General features: G+C 47.5%; 1 protein-coding gene across 6 annotated transcripts in view; it reads right to left on the bottom strand.

Annotated features, from left to right (window-relative positions):
- The window catches only part of SFXN4 (sideroflexin 4), a 26,283-nt gene extending 8,288 nt beyond the window's left edge, over positions 1–17,995 (bottom strand). For 2 of the 6 annotated variants that reach the window (XM_032608716.1, XM_032608715.1), the window contains exons 1-13: positions 17,811–17,973; positions 16,386–16,451; positions 14,445–14,519; positions 13,307–13,333; positions 13,169–13,223; positions 12,582–12,607; positions 11,608–11,661; positions 11,467–11,523; positions 11,274–11,339; positions 10,538–10,616; positions 9,438–9,553; positions 2,178–2,263; positions 78–195 (exon numbers count right to left, since the gene is read on the bottom strand). In XM_032608716.1, the coding sequence (XP_032464607.1) occupies positions 78–195; positions 2,178–2,263; positions 9,438–9,553; positions 10,538–10,616; positions 11,274–11,339; positions 11,467–11,523; positions 11,608–11,661; positions 12,582–12,607; positions 13,169–13,223; positions 13,307–13,333; positions 14,445–14,519; positions 16,386–16,451; positions 17,811–17,849 (864 nt within the window). In that variant the 5' untranslated portion in view covers positions 17,850–17,973. Of the gene's footprint in view, positions 1–77; positions 196–2,177; positions 2,264–9,437; positions 9,554–10,537; positions 10,617–11,273; positions 11,340–11,466; positions 11,524–11,607; positions 11,662–12,581; positions 12,608–13,168; positions 13,224–13,306; positions 13,334–14,444; positions 14,520–16,385 lie in introns of all 6 variants that reach the window. The other 4 variants (XM_032608711.1, XM_032608712.1, XM_032608714.1 and 1 more) reach the window with 3 other exon arrangements.
- Between the last annotated feature and the right edge of the window lie 1,166 nt (positions 17,996–19,161).

Genomic DNA, 19,161 nt, shown 5'->3' on the forward strand with positions numbered 1-19,161 from the left:
AATAATTTATTTCACTCTGATAACGAGGGGAAGAAAGAGATATATATTCTTAGAGGAAGTCGAAGGGGGACACTTACCCGTCCAATCTGTGGGAATACACTAAAAGAAACTGGCACCATCAGTCCCATGACAAGGATAGTACAAGAAAGCTTTAGGGTCCACAGTGACCACGGACACTGCAGGAAAAACTGGGTCCTGTAAGAGACAAGGTACCAGGGCTTTTTTTAGAGGTCGACCCTCTGCTCGAATGGTGTCCAATTGTCTTGCCAGCAGCTGCAGGCCCAGACTTGGTTCCCACTTGCCCCACAAACAGGCGATACTAGCAGCTGCACCCGCAGAGCACTCACTACACGTCAGGCCCGGGTCAAGCACTTCACACGCATTTGCTCATCAGATCCTCCCATGACCCTGTGAGGTTTGTGTTATCATCATACCCTTCACACGAACAAGAGGCTGCAGCCACAGACCGTGTAAGTCCCTTGTCAAAAATCTCCAAATTCGGGCTTCCCTGGTGGCGCAGTGGTTGAGAGTCCGCCTGCCAATGCAGGGGACGCGGGTTCGTGCCCCGGTCCGGGAAGATCCCACATGCCGCGGAGCGGCTGGGCCCGTGAGCCATGGCCGCTGGGCCTGCGCGTCCGGAGCCTGTGCTCCGCGGCGGGAGAGGCCACAGCATTGAGAGGCCCGCGTAACGCAAAAAAAAAAAAAAAAAAAAAAAAAATCTCCAAATTCTTAAAAGTGAGAGGTCAGATTCTAGAGCCTGTGCTCTCCCCTGGGCTACACTGAGACAGATGTGACATTCTGACCATGACCTTTGAGAGTGTGGTAAGAAGGTGCAAGAAGCCCAGCCTGGGAGTCAGAGACCTGGGGTCCTGGGGTCCGGCTGGGGCTCGGCTACTGACAGACTGTGTGCTCTTGGGCAAGTCACTTTCCCCTTCTGAGCCTTGGGTTTTTTCATATGCAAAATGAAAGGGTTGAGTCGGAAGAGCCAAGGTGGTCACTCCAGCTTGGACACCATCATAGCTGTGGGATGACATGAGGTCCTTCCAGGCACCCAAGGCCCACTGGGAAATGAGGACCATCTCTCCTCACCAGACAGCGGGTGCCACTGTGCAGGCCTCAGGGGACGAACCGCAGGACCCCAGCTTTTCCAGAAGCCCCCACTCTGAGGCCAGCCAGAGAGGTTCAGGAAGACCCCAACCCAACAGAAGTCCCCACACCCACCTAGCTGGATCAACCACGGGAAGTAACAGTTGGCTCTGCCCAGGACACTGCTACTTCCTGAATGTGCTCCTTGTGTGGTCCTAGCAGGGACTTCCGAGCTTACCACCTGGACAGAGCAGACTGGTTCAGCACCAGACAGGTGACCCCTCTTGGGCCAACAGAATCCTTCCTTGGGAGTTTGTGAACTGAGTGGAAGACATTCCCTGCCCCCAAACCCCCAGGGTTTGCTGTATTCTTCTCTCTCATCAGGACACTGCAAGGATAAGAGCTGGGAGGTGGCTGCAGTCACATCCCTCAACATGAAGAAGCCAGTGTGTGGTGGGAGAGAAGGAAGACAACACCCACGAAGGAGAAGAGAGGACCGTCCTGCACCAGAGCTTCTGATCAGCTGCCACAGGCAACGTACCCTGACCGTACCCAATATCTAAACCAACGCATCTCCCTTCTGCCCTAAGCTACTCACTGCAAGTGGGGCCTCTCATACTGGCTGATCCCAGGCTCTCCTCCTAACAGGCCATGCCTCGCCTCTCAAAAGGGATGGCAGTCTACTGATTCTGGGCCACTTAAGCTAATTTAACACATGCTTGGAATGAAGGGGGAAAAAGAGGCTTGAGCAATAGTCATAGCATATCAGAGCTGGGAGAACCCGCAAATCATCCACACTCATCATTCTAGAAGCGAGGAATTGAGCCTCAGCAGGTGCCGGGATATGCCCAAGGAGCAGATGTAACTGAGGACAGGGCCTGGGCGAGATTCCAGGTTTGCTGGAATGTGCACATCGGGATTTGCACATCTGCCCTAAATCAATCCTACTGTCTTAACTGTGATGAAGCGTGTTTAGAAGGAAGATTCCTGAAGCAACTTATTCCCACCTCTCCAACCAGGTTCAGTACTTGACAAGTTTTATACAATTTTGATTGTTTATTCCTACCCGGGGAGATGAGCGTACCTCTTACCTTTTAAAAAAGTATGAGAAGACTTCAGGGATAAAAGCTGAGGTCCCAAACAGCACAACTCTGGATGTTGCTGTGTCTTTAACGGCCTAGTGGAAATGAAAAGAAAGCAGCTTAGCACATGGAGTGAGACAGTTTCCAGGCATCTTGCAACTCACAACAGAGGCCGGCAAACAGCAGCTCTCCCTTCTCTCTTAGAAAAACAATGCACGTGCAAAAGGTGAAGGCAGCGCCTGACGTGCACACGTACAAAGGATGCCTGGGGTTGGTGCCAGAGGAACCGGAGACGGGATTTACCTCCCTGACTCCACAGTGGTCTCCATCACTCCCCCAAACCACCCCAAATAAAATACCAAGCACAAGCAAAGGCAACTTACGGACAAATCCTTACTTAGAACCAGATGGCAGTCCGTTTTATGGAAATGCTGGACTGGACTTGCCACTGAGGACCGCTCCATGTTTTCCTTCCAGTCCAGGACTCTGCCACTGGCCTTCCTCTCCTGAACAGGCCCCCCAAGTTATTCCCACCCCTTCCAGTGGAGGAAGGCCGGCTCCGAGTGCACTGGTGTGGCATCACACCCACGTGTAACATGAATATGTCTTCCTGTATGCACCCATCTTTTGCTCGTGTAATTAACAACGTGCTATAAAATTTTATTTTGCGTAAACACGTACGTATATTTCCTACCATGTTGTCATCTTTTCTAGAATACACGTTACTCTCTATATTGAACATTTAAACATATGATTGAGTGTATGGGTTATATGCACAAAATCATGTGTACTCAAGAGCAATGTCAGAGATTTTCAAGGGAAATTTTTGACTATAGATGACACTTGCGTGTGAACTTCAGAACCTAAGCCCTGGATAAGACACAGCTCCACACACAGCACCGCTCAGCGTAAGATGGACAGGCACTCTCCCCACCACTCCCTCCCCTGAACTCTGTTCTGTGCACTTCTGTCCTCTCATAACCCCATGACCCTGTGACCCTGGGGCTACTGTCTGGGCTCCTCTGCTGTACCCAGCACGCCTGTTCTCTGCTTAGGACACTAACGCTCAGCTCACCCAATCCTCTGCGGGAATGTCCTTCCCCCACGAGGACAGAGGGCGCCAAGAAGGGTGGCTTTTTAAATAAACTTTCAGGAATACAAGATAAAGTTGTTTGACTCCAGGAGGAGAAAAGTGGCTGCTGAGCATGCTGTGTTTCGACGTCAGTGAGGCGAGGCCAGCCTCACTCCATTTGTCTCGTGTGGAAGAGAAGACATTCCAAACCAGACACCGGTCATGAGGAGACACTGCAAGACGCGTGACAGCTTGCAACTGAGTAGCTGACAAGGCCAGGCCAAGGAAAACAGCACAGACTAGGCTCCTGAAATCTGATCAAAGGTGCCCTATTACAATCAGATATTGCTGGTTACGCAGTTTCTGAAATTTTAGCCAAAGAAAATAAACCTTTCAGTGACAGGGAAGTGATAAAAGAATGCTTACGCACGGTCGCAGACACTTTATTCTTAAGAGAAAGATAAACACTTAAAAAAGAGCAGACCATCAAACCTTTCTTTTACCCCAAATTGGCCTTCATGCAAAAAAGGAAGTTTCTCTCGATGAGCTGGGCTAGATAAGTGGGTAGCTAGCAGGGCCCGAGGCTGCCTCTCCGCCCCCAGCCCCTGGAGAGGAGGGATGCTGACTGGTGAGGGTGTGGGTCTCCAGAGCCCAGCACAGCGCCCCGCAGGGAGGAGGTGCTGAGGAACAACTTGTAGATTAAACATTTGCTGTCACTTTTCTCTCCAGCTCTGTGAACAGTTCACAACGATACCCATGCCCTGCACTTAAATTTGAGTTGAAGAGAAATGCAAACATATATCCACACGAAGAGTCGTACATAAATGGTCAGGGCGGCATCACATGTAATAGCCAAAAACTGGACACAATCCCAGTATCTATTGCCTGGGGAATGGACAAGCAAAACGTGGTACAGCCATACAATGGAACACTGCTCAGCAATAAAAAGCCACACACTACTGATGCCTTAAAAGTTGGACGGACCTCAAAAGTCAAAGAACCCCTACACAAAAATACTGTATGATTCACTTGTATGAAACTTCTAGAAAAGGTAAAACTGTGACGATATAAGGCAGATCAGGGGACTTCCCTGGTGGCACAGTGGTTAAGAATCCGCCTGCCAATGCAGGGGACACAGGTTCGAGCCCTGGTCTGGAAAGATCCCTCGTGCCATGGAGCAACTAAGCCCGTGCGCCACAACTACTGAGCCTGCACTTGAGAGCCCGTGAGCCACAACTACTGAGCCCATGAGCCACAACTACTGAAGCCCGCGTGCCTAGAGCCCGCGCTCTGCAACAAGAGAAGCCGCCGCAATGAGAAGCCCACGCACCGCAACAGAGAGCAGCCCCCACTCGCCGCAACTAGAGAAAGCCCGCGTGCAGCAACGAAGACCCAACGCAGCCAAAAGCAAATAAATAAATAAATTTTAAAGCAGATCAGTGTTTTCCTGGGGTTGGGTCTGGGAGGGGGAGTGATGGTACATGGGCACATGAAAAGTTTTTAGGGTGATGGAAATCTAAAATTGGACTGTGGTGATGGTTGCACAACTGTTTGAATTTACTAAAATTCATGAAATTTTACTCTGTACTCTTACAATGAATTTTATACTATGTAAATTCCTCCTCAATAAAGCTATTTAAATATGTCTCTTTAGGGTGATTCTTTTTTTGTTTTGAATTTTATTTTATTTATTTTTTATACAGCAGGTTATTAGTTATCTATTTTATACATATTAGTGTATACATGTCAATCCCTATCTCCCAATTCATCCCACCACTATCCCACCACCACCACTTTCCCCCCTTGGTGTCCATACGTTTGTGCTCTACATCTGTGTCTCTATTTCTGCCCTGCAAACTGGTCCACCTGTACCATTTTTCTAGATCCCACATATATGCGTTAACATACAATATTTGTTTTTCTCTTTCTGACTTACTCTGTATGACAGTCTCCAAGTCCATCCACGTCTCTACAAATGACCCAATTTCGTTCCTTTTTATGGCTGAGTAATATTCCATTGTATATATGTACCACATCTTCTTCATCCATTCATCTCTTGATGCGCATTTAGGTTACTTCCATGTCCTGGCTATTGTAAATAGTGCTGCAATGAACACTGGGGTGCATGTGTCTTTTTCAATTATGGTTTTCTCTGGGTATATGCCCGGTAGTGGGATTGCTGGATCATATGGTAATTCAATTTTTAGTTTTTTAAGGAACCTCCATACTGTTCTCCATCGTGGCTGTATCAATTTACATTCCCACCAACAGTGCAAGAGGGTTCCCTTTTCTCCACACCCTCTCCAGCATTTGTTGTTTGTAGCCTGTAACTGATTTCTAATCTCATAGCGTTGTGGCCGGAAAAGATGCTTGATATGATTTCAATTTTCTTAAATTTACCTAGGCTTGATTTGTGATCCAAGATGTGACCTATCCTGGAGAATGTTCCGTGTGCACTTGAGAAGAAAGTGTAATCTGCTGTTTTTGGATGGAATGTCCTATAAATATCAATTAAATCTATCTGGTCTATTGTATCATTTAAAGCTTGTGCTTCCTCATTAATTTTCTGTCTGAATGATCTGTCCACTGGTGTAAGTGAGGTGTTAAAGTCCCCCACTATTATTGTGTTACTCTTGATTTCCTCTTTTATAGCTGTTAGCAGTTGCCTTACGTATCGAGGTGCTCCTATGTTGGGTGCATATATAATTGTTATATCTTCTTCTTGGGTTGATCCCTTGATCATTATGTAGTGTCCTTCCCTGTCTCTTCTAACATTCTTTAGTTTAAAGTCTACTTTATCTTATATGAGCACTGCTACTCCAGCTTTCTTCTGATTTCCATTTGCATGGAATATCTTTTTCCATCCCCTCACTTTCAGTCTGTATGTGTCCCTATGTCTGAAGTGGGTCTCTCATAGACAGCATATATACGGGTCTTTTTTTTTTTGTATTTGTTCAGCAAGCCTGTGTCTTTTGGTTGGAGCACTTAATCCATTCACATTGAAGGTAATTATTTATTTATTTATTTATTTTTTTGCAGTACGCGGGCCTCTCACTGTTGTGGCCTCTCCCATTGTGGAGCACAGGCTCTGGACGCGCAGGCTCAGCTCAGCGGCCATGGCTCACGGGCCCAGCTGCTCCGCGGCATGTGGGATCTTCCCGGACTGGGGCATGAACCCGTGTCCCCTGCATCGGCAGGCGGACTCTCAACCACTGCGCCACCAGGGAAGCCCTGAAGGTAATTATTGATATGTATGTTCCTATTACCATTTTCTTAATTGTTATGGGTTTATTTTTGTAGGTCCTTTTCTTCTCTTGTGTTCCTACTTAGAGAATTTCCTTTAGCATTTGTTGTAGAGCTGGTTTGGTGGTGCTGAATTGTCTTAGCTTTTGCTTGTCTGTAAAGCTTTTGATTTCTCCATTGAATCTGAATGAGATCCTTGCCGGGTAGAATAATCTTGGTTGTAGGTTCTTCCCTTTCATCACTTTAAGTATATCATGCCACTTCCTTCTGGCTTGTACAGTTTCTGCTGAGAAATCAGCTGTTAACCTTATGGGAGTTCCTCTGTATGTTATTTGTCGTTTTTCCCTTGTTGCTTTCAATAATTTTTCTTTAATTTTTGTCAATTTGATTACTATGTGTCTTGGTGTGTTTCTCCTTGGGTTTCTCCTGCCTGGGACTCTCTGCGCTTCCTGGATGTGAGTGGCTATTTCCTTTCCCATATTAGGGAAGTTTTCAACTATAATCTCTTCAAATATTTTCTCAGGTCCTTTCTCTCTCTCTTCTCCTTCTGTGACCCCTATCATGCGAATGTTGTTGCGTTTAATGTTGTCCCAGAGGTCTCTTAGGCTGTCCTCATTTCTTTTCATTCTTTTTTCTTTATTCTGTTCCGCAGCAGTGAATTCCACCATTCTGTCTTCCAGGTCACTTATCCCTTCTTCTGCCTCAGTTATTCTGCTATTGATTCCTTCTAGTGTAGTTTTCATTTCAGTTATTGTATTGTTCGTCTCTGCTTGTTTGTTCTCTAATTCTTCTAGGTGTTTGTTCTTTAATTCTTCTAGGTCTTTGTTAAACACCTCTTGCATCTTCTCCATCTTTGCCTCCATTCTTTTTCCGAGGTCCTGGATCATCTTCACTATCATTATTCTGAATTCGTTTTCTGGAAGGTTGCCTATCTCCACTTCATTTAGTTGTTTTTCTGGGGTTTTATCTTGCTCCTTCATCTGGTACCAAGTCCTCTGCCTTTTCATTTTGTCTATATTTCTGTGAATGTGGTTTTCCTTCCACAGGCTGCAGAACTGTAGTTCTTCTTGCTTCTGCTGTCTGCCCTCTGGTGGACCCTTTAGGGTGGATTCTTAAACATAGAACCTTCATTTCCAAAACAAGGTATTTTATTTCTGACAGCAACTTCTCTCCTGTTATTTGCAATTATGATGTCCCTGTTGTAACTCATTTAGAAAGGCGGCCACTATTTCCAGACCTACTATTAAGACGGGCTGGTGGGAATACTGCAGCACGTATCCAGTTTACAATTCAGCTCTGTAAATCGGTGACAGGATTTAGAGTAACATGTTTCATGAGCCAAATAATGATGTATTTACTGATCAACTGAGAGGCCATCTTATCTAACCTCCTCTCCCACCAGCATTCTGGGCGGAAGGAGGTCCAGCTGGCTCAGGGAGCCCCCTTGAACGCAGACACTGTGAGAGGCCCAGCTACTCTCTTTGCTTTGTGAGCAACTGCCTCACGTTACAGTTCTTTAGCTAAAGTCACTTCACTGAGATCAAAAAAGATCTCACTTCCTGAAAGGTCGTTTTTTTTTTTAAAGTCTATACCCCAAATGAAACCATAGACTACTGCAGGTTCTTTGAGCTGAATGCAGACAGAAGCTACTGTGTTGGATTGAGCAAAAGAGTAAACTATTTAACAATAAGAAGTCTTAGAAATGGAGGCCTTTTAGAGGAATTTTAGGTCAGAGCATTGGATTTCCTCAGGCCATTCTTGAGAGCAGACTGGTCCTTAAAGATGAAGACTCTAAGAAAATCCACTGGGAGGTGGACATGGAGGGCTTCTCTTAAACCCAGAGACATGTCCACTGACTTCCCCGAGTACAGAGCAGGCTGGGAGGGCAGATGCTGAGCTTGGAGGACAAGATCTCACCTTCAGACAGGGGCCAAACGTTTGGTGGACGTCCATCTGTGACCCATCTTAGAGGTCAGTTTGGCTGGGATGTAGTTCCCAGGTATTTAATCAAACACAACCGAGATGTTGCCGTGGGGGTGTTTTGTAGATGTGATTAACATCTACAATCAGTTGACTTTAAGTAAAGGAGATTGATTACCCTCCATAGGGTGGATGGACCTCATGCAATCAGTTGGAAAGCCTTCAGAGCAAAATGTGAGGTTTCCCAAAGAAGAAATTCTGCCTCAAGACCGCAGCATCAGCTCCTGACTTTCCAGCGTTCAGGCCTGCCCTACACATTCCCCAGCACAAAAACTGCACAAGCCAATTATTTAAAATAAATGTCTTACTATATATATAGATAGGTGATAGACGGATAGGCAGATATCCTATTGGTTCTGTTTCTCTGGAGAACCCAGACTAATGCATCACCTTTTAAACATCAGGGTGGGGCTTCCCTAGTGGCACAGTGGTTAAGAATCCGCTTGCCAATGGAGGGGACACGGGTTCGAGCCCTGGTCCAGAAAGATCCCACATGCCGCGGAGCAACTAAGCCTGTACGCCACAACTACTAAGCCTGCGCTCTAGAGCCCGCGAGCCACAACTAATGAGCCCTCATGCCACAGCTACTGAAGTCCACACACCTAGAGCCCGTGCTCCACAAGAAAAGCCACCGCAATGAGAAGCCTGCGCACCACAGAGAAGAGTAGCCCCCGCTCACCACAACTAGAGAAAGTCCGCGCACAGCAACGAAGACCCAACACAGCCAAAAATAAATAAAATAAATTTATAAAAAGAAAAAGATCTTACTGCAGAGAACAGATTAAAATTTTTTTATATTAAAAAAATAAACATCAGAGTACAAAATGTAAATTCTCTCTCTCAGCATCCTAAGAAAAGACAGATAAGAAAAGGTTGAAGGGAGACATGAATTTGTTACCAGCTCTCAAACAGGCAATTCAATTCGTTGCCCAAAAGGCAAGCAGCTTACAGCTCCATCTGGTGTGTCCCCCTACCTTTGTCCCAGCTTTTCTGGAATAGCCTATGACACTGCCTTCCTTGTCCATGACCTCAATTCCTCGCAGGGGCTCCAAACTTCTCGATGCAACCACATTCATTCCACTGAGTTGGGCTGTGGATGTAAAGAAGAAAACACACAACAGAGAGATAAGTGTCGGTCCAATAAAGCAACAACTTTTCAGGTGTCATGCCTGTTTCTTTGATGGTTGCACTTCCTGATCCTCGGGTGGTACTGGGCCAACCAAGCTCTCCTCTGGGCTGTGGGGTAGGGTCAGAATTGCTGGGCTCTCAGTCTTGGATCCTGACCACAAACTAGAACCGGGTTCTGACACCCCTGACAGGATACCAGGAGAAACCCTGGGGTCCTTGAAATACACCTACCTGCTTTGCTGAAGCTGGTTGTTTTTTTTTTTTAATGTTTCTTTGGCCATGCCACGTGGAAAGTGGGATCTTAGTTCCCTGACCAGGGATCGAACCTGTGCCCCCTGCAGTGGAAGCGCAGTCTTAACCACTGGACCACTGCGGAAGTCCCTAGTGAAGCTGGTTTGACCAAGTTTCTGTAACATAATTTCCCAAAGTTTACCACTGACATAATTCTGCTAACTCTTCAAGCTGCTATGATTCCCAAACCCAAATGTGGAGCGTGAACTAGTGAACTTGCTGGCTGGCAAACTTAAAACAATTGGTTAATATCTCCGTCACTCCCTTGGAGTCAGACCACTGGGTTGGAATCCCCTAGACCAGCACTTTCTCCCTGTGAAACCCCAGAAAAGTTCCCTAACCTCCCCCTGACTCAGTCTCCTCATCTGTAAATGGGAATAATAACATTACCTACCCCTAAGTTGTTGTCAAGATTAAATGAAATAATACATGGACAGGGCTTGTACAGAGTCTTTCAAATGTAATTTGTGTTTCCAGGTTTGTGTTCACCCTTGGACAACTGAAGGGGTATCTACAGAGAGAGTGTCACCTCTCAAACCAAAGACCTAATTTGGGCCTGGGGGCACTGGCAAGATGCAAACAGCGGCCCTCATCAGCTACAGTGTGGCCCAGGGACTTGGGTATCCCCGAAGATGGAGGGAGCCTCCCTGCTTACCGAGAATGATGACAGGAATGACGCTTCTGCTAAAAATGCTATTCAGTGAAAATCTTACTTGGAGCAAACGAGGGAATAACTAGAAAATAGGAGAGAAAAATCATTACTGCACGGGACCAGCAGAGAGCTAGTGTCAACTTACTTCCTGTTACAGGTCAGACCCCTGCCAAGTGCTCTCCATTATTTCTTGTTTTAATTCCTGCAACACTGACATGTTCTCCCTGATCATCAGAGGAACTCTTGGAGACTTAAGAGAGGTAACAGAACTTGTCCAGAGTCACTAAGCCATTAAGAATTTGAGCCAAGATGTGAACCCAGGCTTACTGGACTCTGAAATCGACATTTTCTCCTATTAGTATCCTGACATCTAAAGCAATACACAATTTGTGTAACATGTTTATAAACATGAATAAATTTTTTTTTTTTTGGCCGTGCTGCGCTGCGTGTAGGATCTTAGTTTCCTGACCAGGAATCGAACCCACAGCTCCTGTAGTGGAAGCGCAGAGTCTTAACCACTGGCCCACCAGGGAAGTCCCCTGAAATAATTTGTTTTTAAAGATAACAGTACTGAGCCCATGCCTAGAAACCTGGAACATAATCACACAATTTTGGGGCGATAGGATTACAGACGACTTTTATTTTCTTGTGTCTTAATCACACTTTCTAAATTAAGTTAGAACGTAAAATTCTGATTCTGAGCAATAAAAGAGATTCGACAGATTTCTAAAATACACACTCCAAAAAAGGTGGACGAAGCAATCACTCCTGCTCCTACTAAGATACTCTCATGGGGGCGACGATCCTAGGGAAAAACAAAAGTTCATATTTAGCAAGTACCAGAGTTTTACCCAGGAAAGATAATTAAACACACAAAATCGCCAAAAGAAACAATATGAACTTGCATACCCTCTGGGCCTCATAATACTCACATAACTTGCATTTCCATTGACAATGTTGAAGACTGTACTGTACGTGTAGAAGGAAACCTGCAGGAAGACAGAGGCTAACATGTCACATTCTGGTTTCAAGCACAAAACATTCAATAATTATGAAATAGAAAGAGTTGCTACCTGAGGTAAAATCATGGACTTTAGACTTTTTACTGGCAGCATTGACAGAAATACCTGTAAAGAAAATAAAGCAGATACAGACTACTATATACATTATAAAATAAACAGATAAACAAGGACCTACTGTGTAGCACAGGGAACTAGATTCTATATCCTGTAATAACCTACAATGGAAAAGAATCTGAAAAAGAATAGGTATATATGTATAACTGAATCACTTTGCTGTAAACCTGAAACACTGTAAATCAACTATACTCCAATTAAATAAATAAATAAAAAAGAAAATAAAGCAGAGTTGTGAGTGTCTGGGGGGAGGGAGGGCTTGTGGAGCAAAGAACTTGCCCAGGGAGATGCAGACCTGAGACCCCAGGAGCAGGGAAAGTAGAGGAAGGTGCGATGCAGGGGGCTAGTGGGCAGTGGACAGGTGATGTTGGATGGGCACCCACGGGCACTGGGAGCCCCTGGGTGCCTCACAGTGGTCCCCATCTCCAGGCAATTGAGCAGGGCAGCTAAGAAGCAGCACCTGCAGGGGCAGAGGGGTGCTGTCACTTGGTGAGAGCACCTCATGAGAGCCAAGGTGGACGGCCTCGCTGGGGGCGATTCCGGTTTCCAGGGGAGGGCCTGAATGAAGGGGAGGGCTTGCGGGGAGAAGGTGACAGCCAGTGACACGGGCTTGTGCCAGGGAGCACATCTTAACTCATCAATCTGCTCCATAGCGCTTTGCACACGCTAGGTGTTCAAAGAAAGGATTACCTTATGACACTGTGGACCCTCAAGAGGCCCTGGTGCCCGGGGGGATATGTGGGAGTGGGGTGGGGAGTGGACAAGGATCGGAGGTGCAGGCTCCTAACCATCTATCAGGCAGTCACGGGACAGAGGTCCAGAGCTGGAGGACACCAGCCACTGAGCTTAGGAGATGGGGGGACATCTTCCTAAGCCCCCAGCTTCAGAGCGGTGAGCAGCAGCTTACTCACCATGGGCGCCGTGAAAGGCAGGAGAGCTGGCAAAAAAGACAAGAGGGTCAGTGACAGCAGAGTGGGTGGAAAACCACCCACCCAAAAACCTCTTCTCAGGCCGAACGAAGGCATGGACATCAAAGGGTATTTTTTACACATGCTGTTTTGTTCCTAATAAAAATAATAGCTGTGCACGTGGCAGAACTTTAAATCAGTACAGCAGAGCTAGATCTGACCAGGCTCCTGCCCAATGAAGGTACGTGGTCCCTTATTCCAAGTCCTTGTTCACCCTTCCACATGAATTCAATACATCTGTGACACTGGGACTTAGACTAAGACACATACTTGCTCTTCATCCCTGCTCCTGGCACACAGCCTAAAATTCTTGAAATTTCCTAAGTGAGGAGGCCGATAAAGGTGAAAGGAGTGTCTCTTATTCTTCATAACAAGCCCCTTTCAACCACACCTGAGATAATGTCAATGCAGTGACCCTGGGAAAGCACCTAAGGAAGGGGGCTGCTTGCCAGGGGAACCAAACACTTGACTAGAGGGAGGCAAGGTTTTCTAAAGGTTGCAAACCACTCTGAAAATGAGAATCAACTCACCTGCAGGTCGAAAAGGACCAGGGATCAGCTTGCTACTGTCAGGATGCACTGTGGACTTCAGAAGGGTGAACACAGAGGTGAGTCTGATGTTTGGTTTTGTTACCTTAGGCTAAAAATTAGGATGGGGCTGAAACTTACGAGACTTCTCTTCCAAGCTTCTTGTACCTAAAAAGAGAAAAACCAAGCAATAGCTTTCAAAGGTGGCTTAGCAGCCGATCTCCTCTACAGTCTCATTTCTGGTGCCATCTTTGCTCCACCTTTCACAGACTAGAGGGCAACAACCACACGGACTGAACAAATCAAAACAAGTGAATCAGATGAATCAAACGAATGAACTGACAGGAAGCAAAGAGAAGATCCACATGAAAATGACCAAAACATTAAAAAGCCCCAAGTCTCTAACCTAGGAGAGGCCAACACCTAACTCGTCCCTCGGGTGAGTCCCTGAGCGCAGCGAGCCTCCCCTGGCTCAGAGCAGAGTGAACTGTGTACAGACCACGCCATTAGCCAAGTCACTTTTAACAGAGCCAGGCTGCGAGCTCAGAGGCCCCAACAAGTTCTCAGAAAAACCAAGTTAAATGTGTGAGCTTGGGCTTCCCTGGTGGTGCAGTGGTTGAGATGTCCGCCTGCCGATGCAGGGGACATGGGTTCGTGCTCCAGTCCGGGAGGATCCCACATGCCGCGGAGCGGCTGGGCCCGTGAGCCATGGCCGCTAAGCCTGTGCGTCCGGAGCCTGTGCTCTGCAACGGGAGAGGCCACAACGGTGAGAGGCCCTCATACCGCAAAAAAAAAAAAAAAAAATGTGTGCGCTTTCCGCAGGCTGCCTTGAGGGACTGATGTCTGTGGCCTCCGGAAAGCCCCGTACACTGCAAGGTAGATAACAAACACTTGGTTTGAGTCTTTGGGCAGGACTATAACCTCGCTGCCTCTAGTAGGAAGTAGGTTCTGACTCTGGAGGCCTGCCTGAATTCTGGAATTTGCCGTGGGGCTCCAGGAATCAGCTACAGAGAATCCTCACAACAGATATAGCAACTGCAGATATCTGTTACACAGGAGGAACCCTATGCCTTTTCTTCTTAATACCAGTTCCTAACACTAGTAACTAATATTAATCTGGTTTACGAGAAGGAATCCTACCTACATTTAAAAAGCTAACCCAACTGGGCAGTGTTTACAATGGCAAAATCCCACCTGATTTCAGACCATGCAAGTAAAATCACCTAAAGGCAACCCCACTCAGCCTTGAGCCAGGCACACCTGGGAATAAGAGCCATACCCTTTTGTCCTCCAGGTCACTTCCGGATGCATCTTCGTGTGTTAACAATAGCTGCCTTGATTTTTCTATTTTTTCCTATAATCGGAGATAAGGAAATCAAGCAATGATCTCAACACTGTTCCGAGTTATCCACAGATTTAAGAAGCACATGTTCACTCACACCTGATTTTAATTTTAAAGCAACGTGGAGCTAAGCCTCTGTACTCCCTGAGTTTCCATTAGATAGCCCTGTGTGTCATTCAGATTCAGACCACCCAGCTTTTTTTTTTTTAATTTTTATTTATTTATTTTTTGGCCACACCTCGCGGCACGTGGGATCTTAGTTCCCCAACCAGGGACTGAACCCGTACCCCCTGCACTGGAAGCTCCTTAACCACTGGACCACCAGGGAAGTCCCCCACCCTGCTTCTTAGACAGCTCCAGCGGCTTACCCCACTGCTGCTGCCACCTGCCCCATCCCATCCACCGGTTCCTCTTGACTGTCACCATCCTCCTGGCTACACAGGTCAGAAACCTGGAAGTCCCTTCTCTCTCTCTCATACCCACATCTAATCAGTTCAGTCTTATTTCCTCTCTTCTTTTTTACTTAATCTGAGAAAAAAAATTAAACAAGGAAATTTAAAAAATGATTACATACAATCCCTTCACCCAGAATTAACAACTGTGAACATTCGGTTATATTTGTTTCTAATTTTTTCCCCCAAAAGATCCATCACCCCCAGTCTCAATTTCCCCTCCATTCTATCAGAGGTAACCACTATTATGAATTCAAGGTATAAACTTCCAGCCCATTGTTTATATTTGTACATACATGAATACATGTATCCATAAAACAAATATGTAGTTTTGGTTTTTTATGTTGTAATTTGCATAAATGCTGTACGAGATGCATCTTGCTTTCTTTACAAAACATCAGGGATACCATGCTTTTCCATTTAACATCACACATATCGTATGTTCTCACTTCATATCATAGGTCGATCACCAGATCATTTTTAACAGCTAACCAGAGTTCCACTGCGTGAATATACTACATTGTATTTCTCTATTTCCCTACCGATGAGCATTCAGCTTGTTTCTTGTTTTTCTCTATTATAAACAAGACTATATGGAACATTTGAGCACAAGGACAGGAGCATCCCTGTGGATCTGGCCCCGAGGGTCACTGCTGGTGACAGGGTCTCTCCTCCTCCTCATCCCTCAGCCACAGCTGGTTCAAACTCTCATCTTTTACTTGGACAGCTGAGCCATCCATCCCCGGAACTGCTCTCAGTCTGGTCCCTTCTGGTTACTCACCACCTGGCTAGGTACAAACCCCCCTCGTCTGAATGACACACAAGGACCTTCAAGAAGTGCCTGGTTCACCTGAATTAAAATAAAAGCCCCAGTAGGACTTCCGTGACAGTCCAGTGGCCAAGACTCCACGCTTCCACTGCAGGGGATACGGGTTCGATCCCTGGTCAGGGAACTAAGACCTCACATGCTGTGCAGCGCAGCAGAAAAAAAGAAAACAAAACCCTAGAAACTGGGTGACCTGGCCCACCTGGCCCCCCCTCTCCCATTTTGCTTACCGTCCGCTCTTCCTGACATTTCCTCCCTGGCTCTCCCTCCCTCCCTCCCTGCCTTCTCTAAACAACCTCCCCCAATTCCTTGCTATACCTTTTGCCCTCAGAACCCTAGGTCAAGGTCTGCAACTAGCTTTGCCAGTCTGTCCTCCATTACCAGGGAGGTTTGTCTGGATCCCCTTTGTTACTACCTGTTAAATAGACGTCTGCTTTTATGCACCACCCTTCCAATCCAACAAGCTCATTCGCAAGGAATAAAAACATGATAATATACATGGATTCTGTTATCTCAGCTGCTTTCAAAAGGGACACACAGTCTTCACGTTTCAGAATAAAATGTGAAATTCACTATCTCTGAAAACAAGAAAATACTTACAATTGAAACGACCAAATTTGTAGGATCCAATAATTCTGTCCACTGAAGAAATCTTTGAATAAAAGACTTAAGAGGGGCAAGAGCACCAGAGAGGTTAATGGCAGCAGAAAAACCAAGATACATGGTAATAAGAGCAGTCGACATTATTTTTGAGAACCTAATAGGGCCTTCCTCTTGCAGCATCTCCTGGAATCCTCACAACAACCCTATCTTACAGGTGAGGCAACTGAGGCTTCCAAGGACTCACGAATGGATTCAAGGAAACCCAACCAGGAAATGACCCAATGGCCTGTGCTCTTAACCACTCCAATATCAAAGTGCTCTTGAGGGTTAAAAGCCCAGCCTTTGGGGTCAAATGGGCTTATGTTGACACCCCACATATGACCTTGAAGCACTACCTAGAAAGGTCTCAGAATCTGTTTCTTCACCCTCCTGCGGTGGTTATAAGGCTTAACTCTAGTCATAAAGAACCAGACACCCCAGTGAAGGCTCAATAAAGGAAGTTCACATATGGAGAAAGCAGGCATGGTTTGCTCCTAAAAGTCCCCACATTTTGCAGTGGTTTCAGCTTTGAGGCCTGGCTCTGCCAGGACACCTTGAGTACCCTGTCCTTCCTCAACATCCCCACCTAAGAGAACCAGGCTAGACTCTACTTTAGGTAAAGGCTGAGAGAGAACACTCTAGAACTGTGCTGTCCAATTAGCCACATGTGGCCAGGCCAAATTGAGATGTGCTGTATGTGTAAAAACATACACGGGATTTCGAAGACTTCCTACAGAAAAGGAGGTAAAATACCTCATTCATAATTTTCTATATCGACATGTTGAAATGTTAATATTTATATCTGTTGGGCTAAATGCAATATATTATTAAAATTAAAATTTTAAAAGCCACGTTTTTTAACGTGGCTGCTAGGAAATTTGGAATTACCTTTGCATCTCCCATCCTATTTCTACTGGACAGCGCCGCCCAGCCCCACTCTGAGATGGGGCCCAGGTTACTTTCCGGCCATGGCGGCTTCCCGCAGCCCCGAGTCTCACTGTCCGGTGGCTGAGCCTACAGACTCGGGGAAGCTGGGGCCTCCTGGGAGGACCTGTTCCTCTCCAACCTGATGCCCAGCAACAGCTTAGGCAGCGGAAGGCAGACCCCTGAGTGGTGGGGAGTGACTCCTCAGTTCGTGCGATCTGCAGGGGGATACTGTGCGACCCTCGCTTGCGAGGCCTGGGGCAGAGGCCACGCACGGTAACAGCCATGGCCGTCGGCATCCGGCACGCTTGGGTTTCCTTCGTCCCCTCCCGGGGTCTGAAATGGGAAGGCGGGTGCTGCGACCACGTGGCCTGCCCAAGGTCACCGCGGCCAGCGGCGACTCCACGCCGCGCGGCCCACGCCCTCCCCGTCCCCAGACGCGCCAGGCCCGGGCCGTACTTGGCGTTCGGTGATCCAGAAGCGCACGTTGGGCTCCATGCGGGCTGTGGCGCTGCTGCACCCTAGGAGCCGCCCAGCCCCCGCGCTTCTTCCTCCAGCTGCTCCTTTTCCTGAGACCTACGAGCTGCCGGGAAAGGCCGCGGCCGCCTGGCCCGGCGCGGAGGAGGAGCCGGGCGTCGAGCCCCGCCCCGGGCGCGCGCGCGTCCCCTTTCCCCGCTTCCGGGGCCGCGCGCCCGCCGCTCCTCGGCATTACGCGCCTGCTGTTCCGGCGCCCCGGCCCGCGCGCTCCTGCTGTTGCCGTGAGCCCACCTCTCCCACAGGTCAAGGCCTCCCGCCCTTGCTCCGCCCTTTCGGGTAGCCTGGTCGCCTCCAGGCCTAGAGGGGTCACCTATGGAACCCCCAGATCACGGTACCTACCGCGAAGACCCGATCAGGTGGCGTGTGGCGCCTTCCACAGCCTCGCCCTGCGCTCCTGCAGCGTCCAACCACCCCCCCCCTCCGCCCCCGCCAACCCCAGCACAGGCTTTTCGATATCACCCTCGAAAATCCCTTCATTTGCACCTAAAGTCCAGCGTACACGGGATCAGGGTAGTCAGGACTCGCTAAATAATTTGCGTGGCCCAGTGAAAAATGAAAACGTGGCGCCCCTTATTAAAAAAAGACCGAATTTTCAAAAGTCGATATCAGAGCATTAAACCGAAACCCCGGGGCCCCTCTAAGTTAAGTGTCGGGCCCTGCCGCCAGCCCGTGAAACTGGCCCTGATTTGAGTGCACTATCTCTGTCTCTGCCCAAGGGTTTTTCCCCAGCGCCGGGGCAAATCCAGCTCCTTCTGTTGGATACCAGATGAGGTAGGGACCATCTGCAGAGAAAAACGTGACTTCTTTCCGCCTTCCACCCCATCCCCCAGCACTGGGGTGTGTGTGTGTGTGTGTTTGTGGAAGACGTGTGGATGTTTAGGGTGTGCAGGGGGCTCCTCAGGAGTCCTGGGCTGGGGACACAGCACCATCCACTACTTGGTTGTGTGACCCTGGTCAAATCAGCATCTCCAAATCTACCTTCTCATCTGTAAAATGATGACAGTAATTGTACCTATTTTGTTTTTGTTGTGGATCCAATGAGATAAAACATGTAAAAGCCCTAACAGTGCTGGCTCAGTCTGGGCCACTTACAGGCAGCTGGCCTTTGCCCTCCCTTGCTTTGCCTTCCCCTCTGGGAACATGAAACCAGTTTATCAGAGGCCCATGTGGCCTCTCAGCTCCCACTTCTGCTCAGCTCACTTGGCTCACTTTTCCTTAGGCTTCAAGACTTCATCTTGTCCTCCAGGAAGACTTCCTTGATGCCCATAGCTGG

The sequence above is a fragment of the Phocoena sinus genome, chromosome 16 (assembly GCF_008692025.1).
Source record: "Phocoena sinus isolate mPhoSin1 chromosome 16, mPhoSin1.pri, whole genome shotgun sequence".
NCBI lineage: Eukaryota > Metazoa > Chordata > Mammalia > Artiodactyla > Phocoenidae > Phocoena > Phocoena sinus.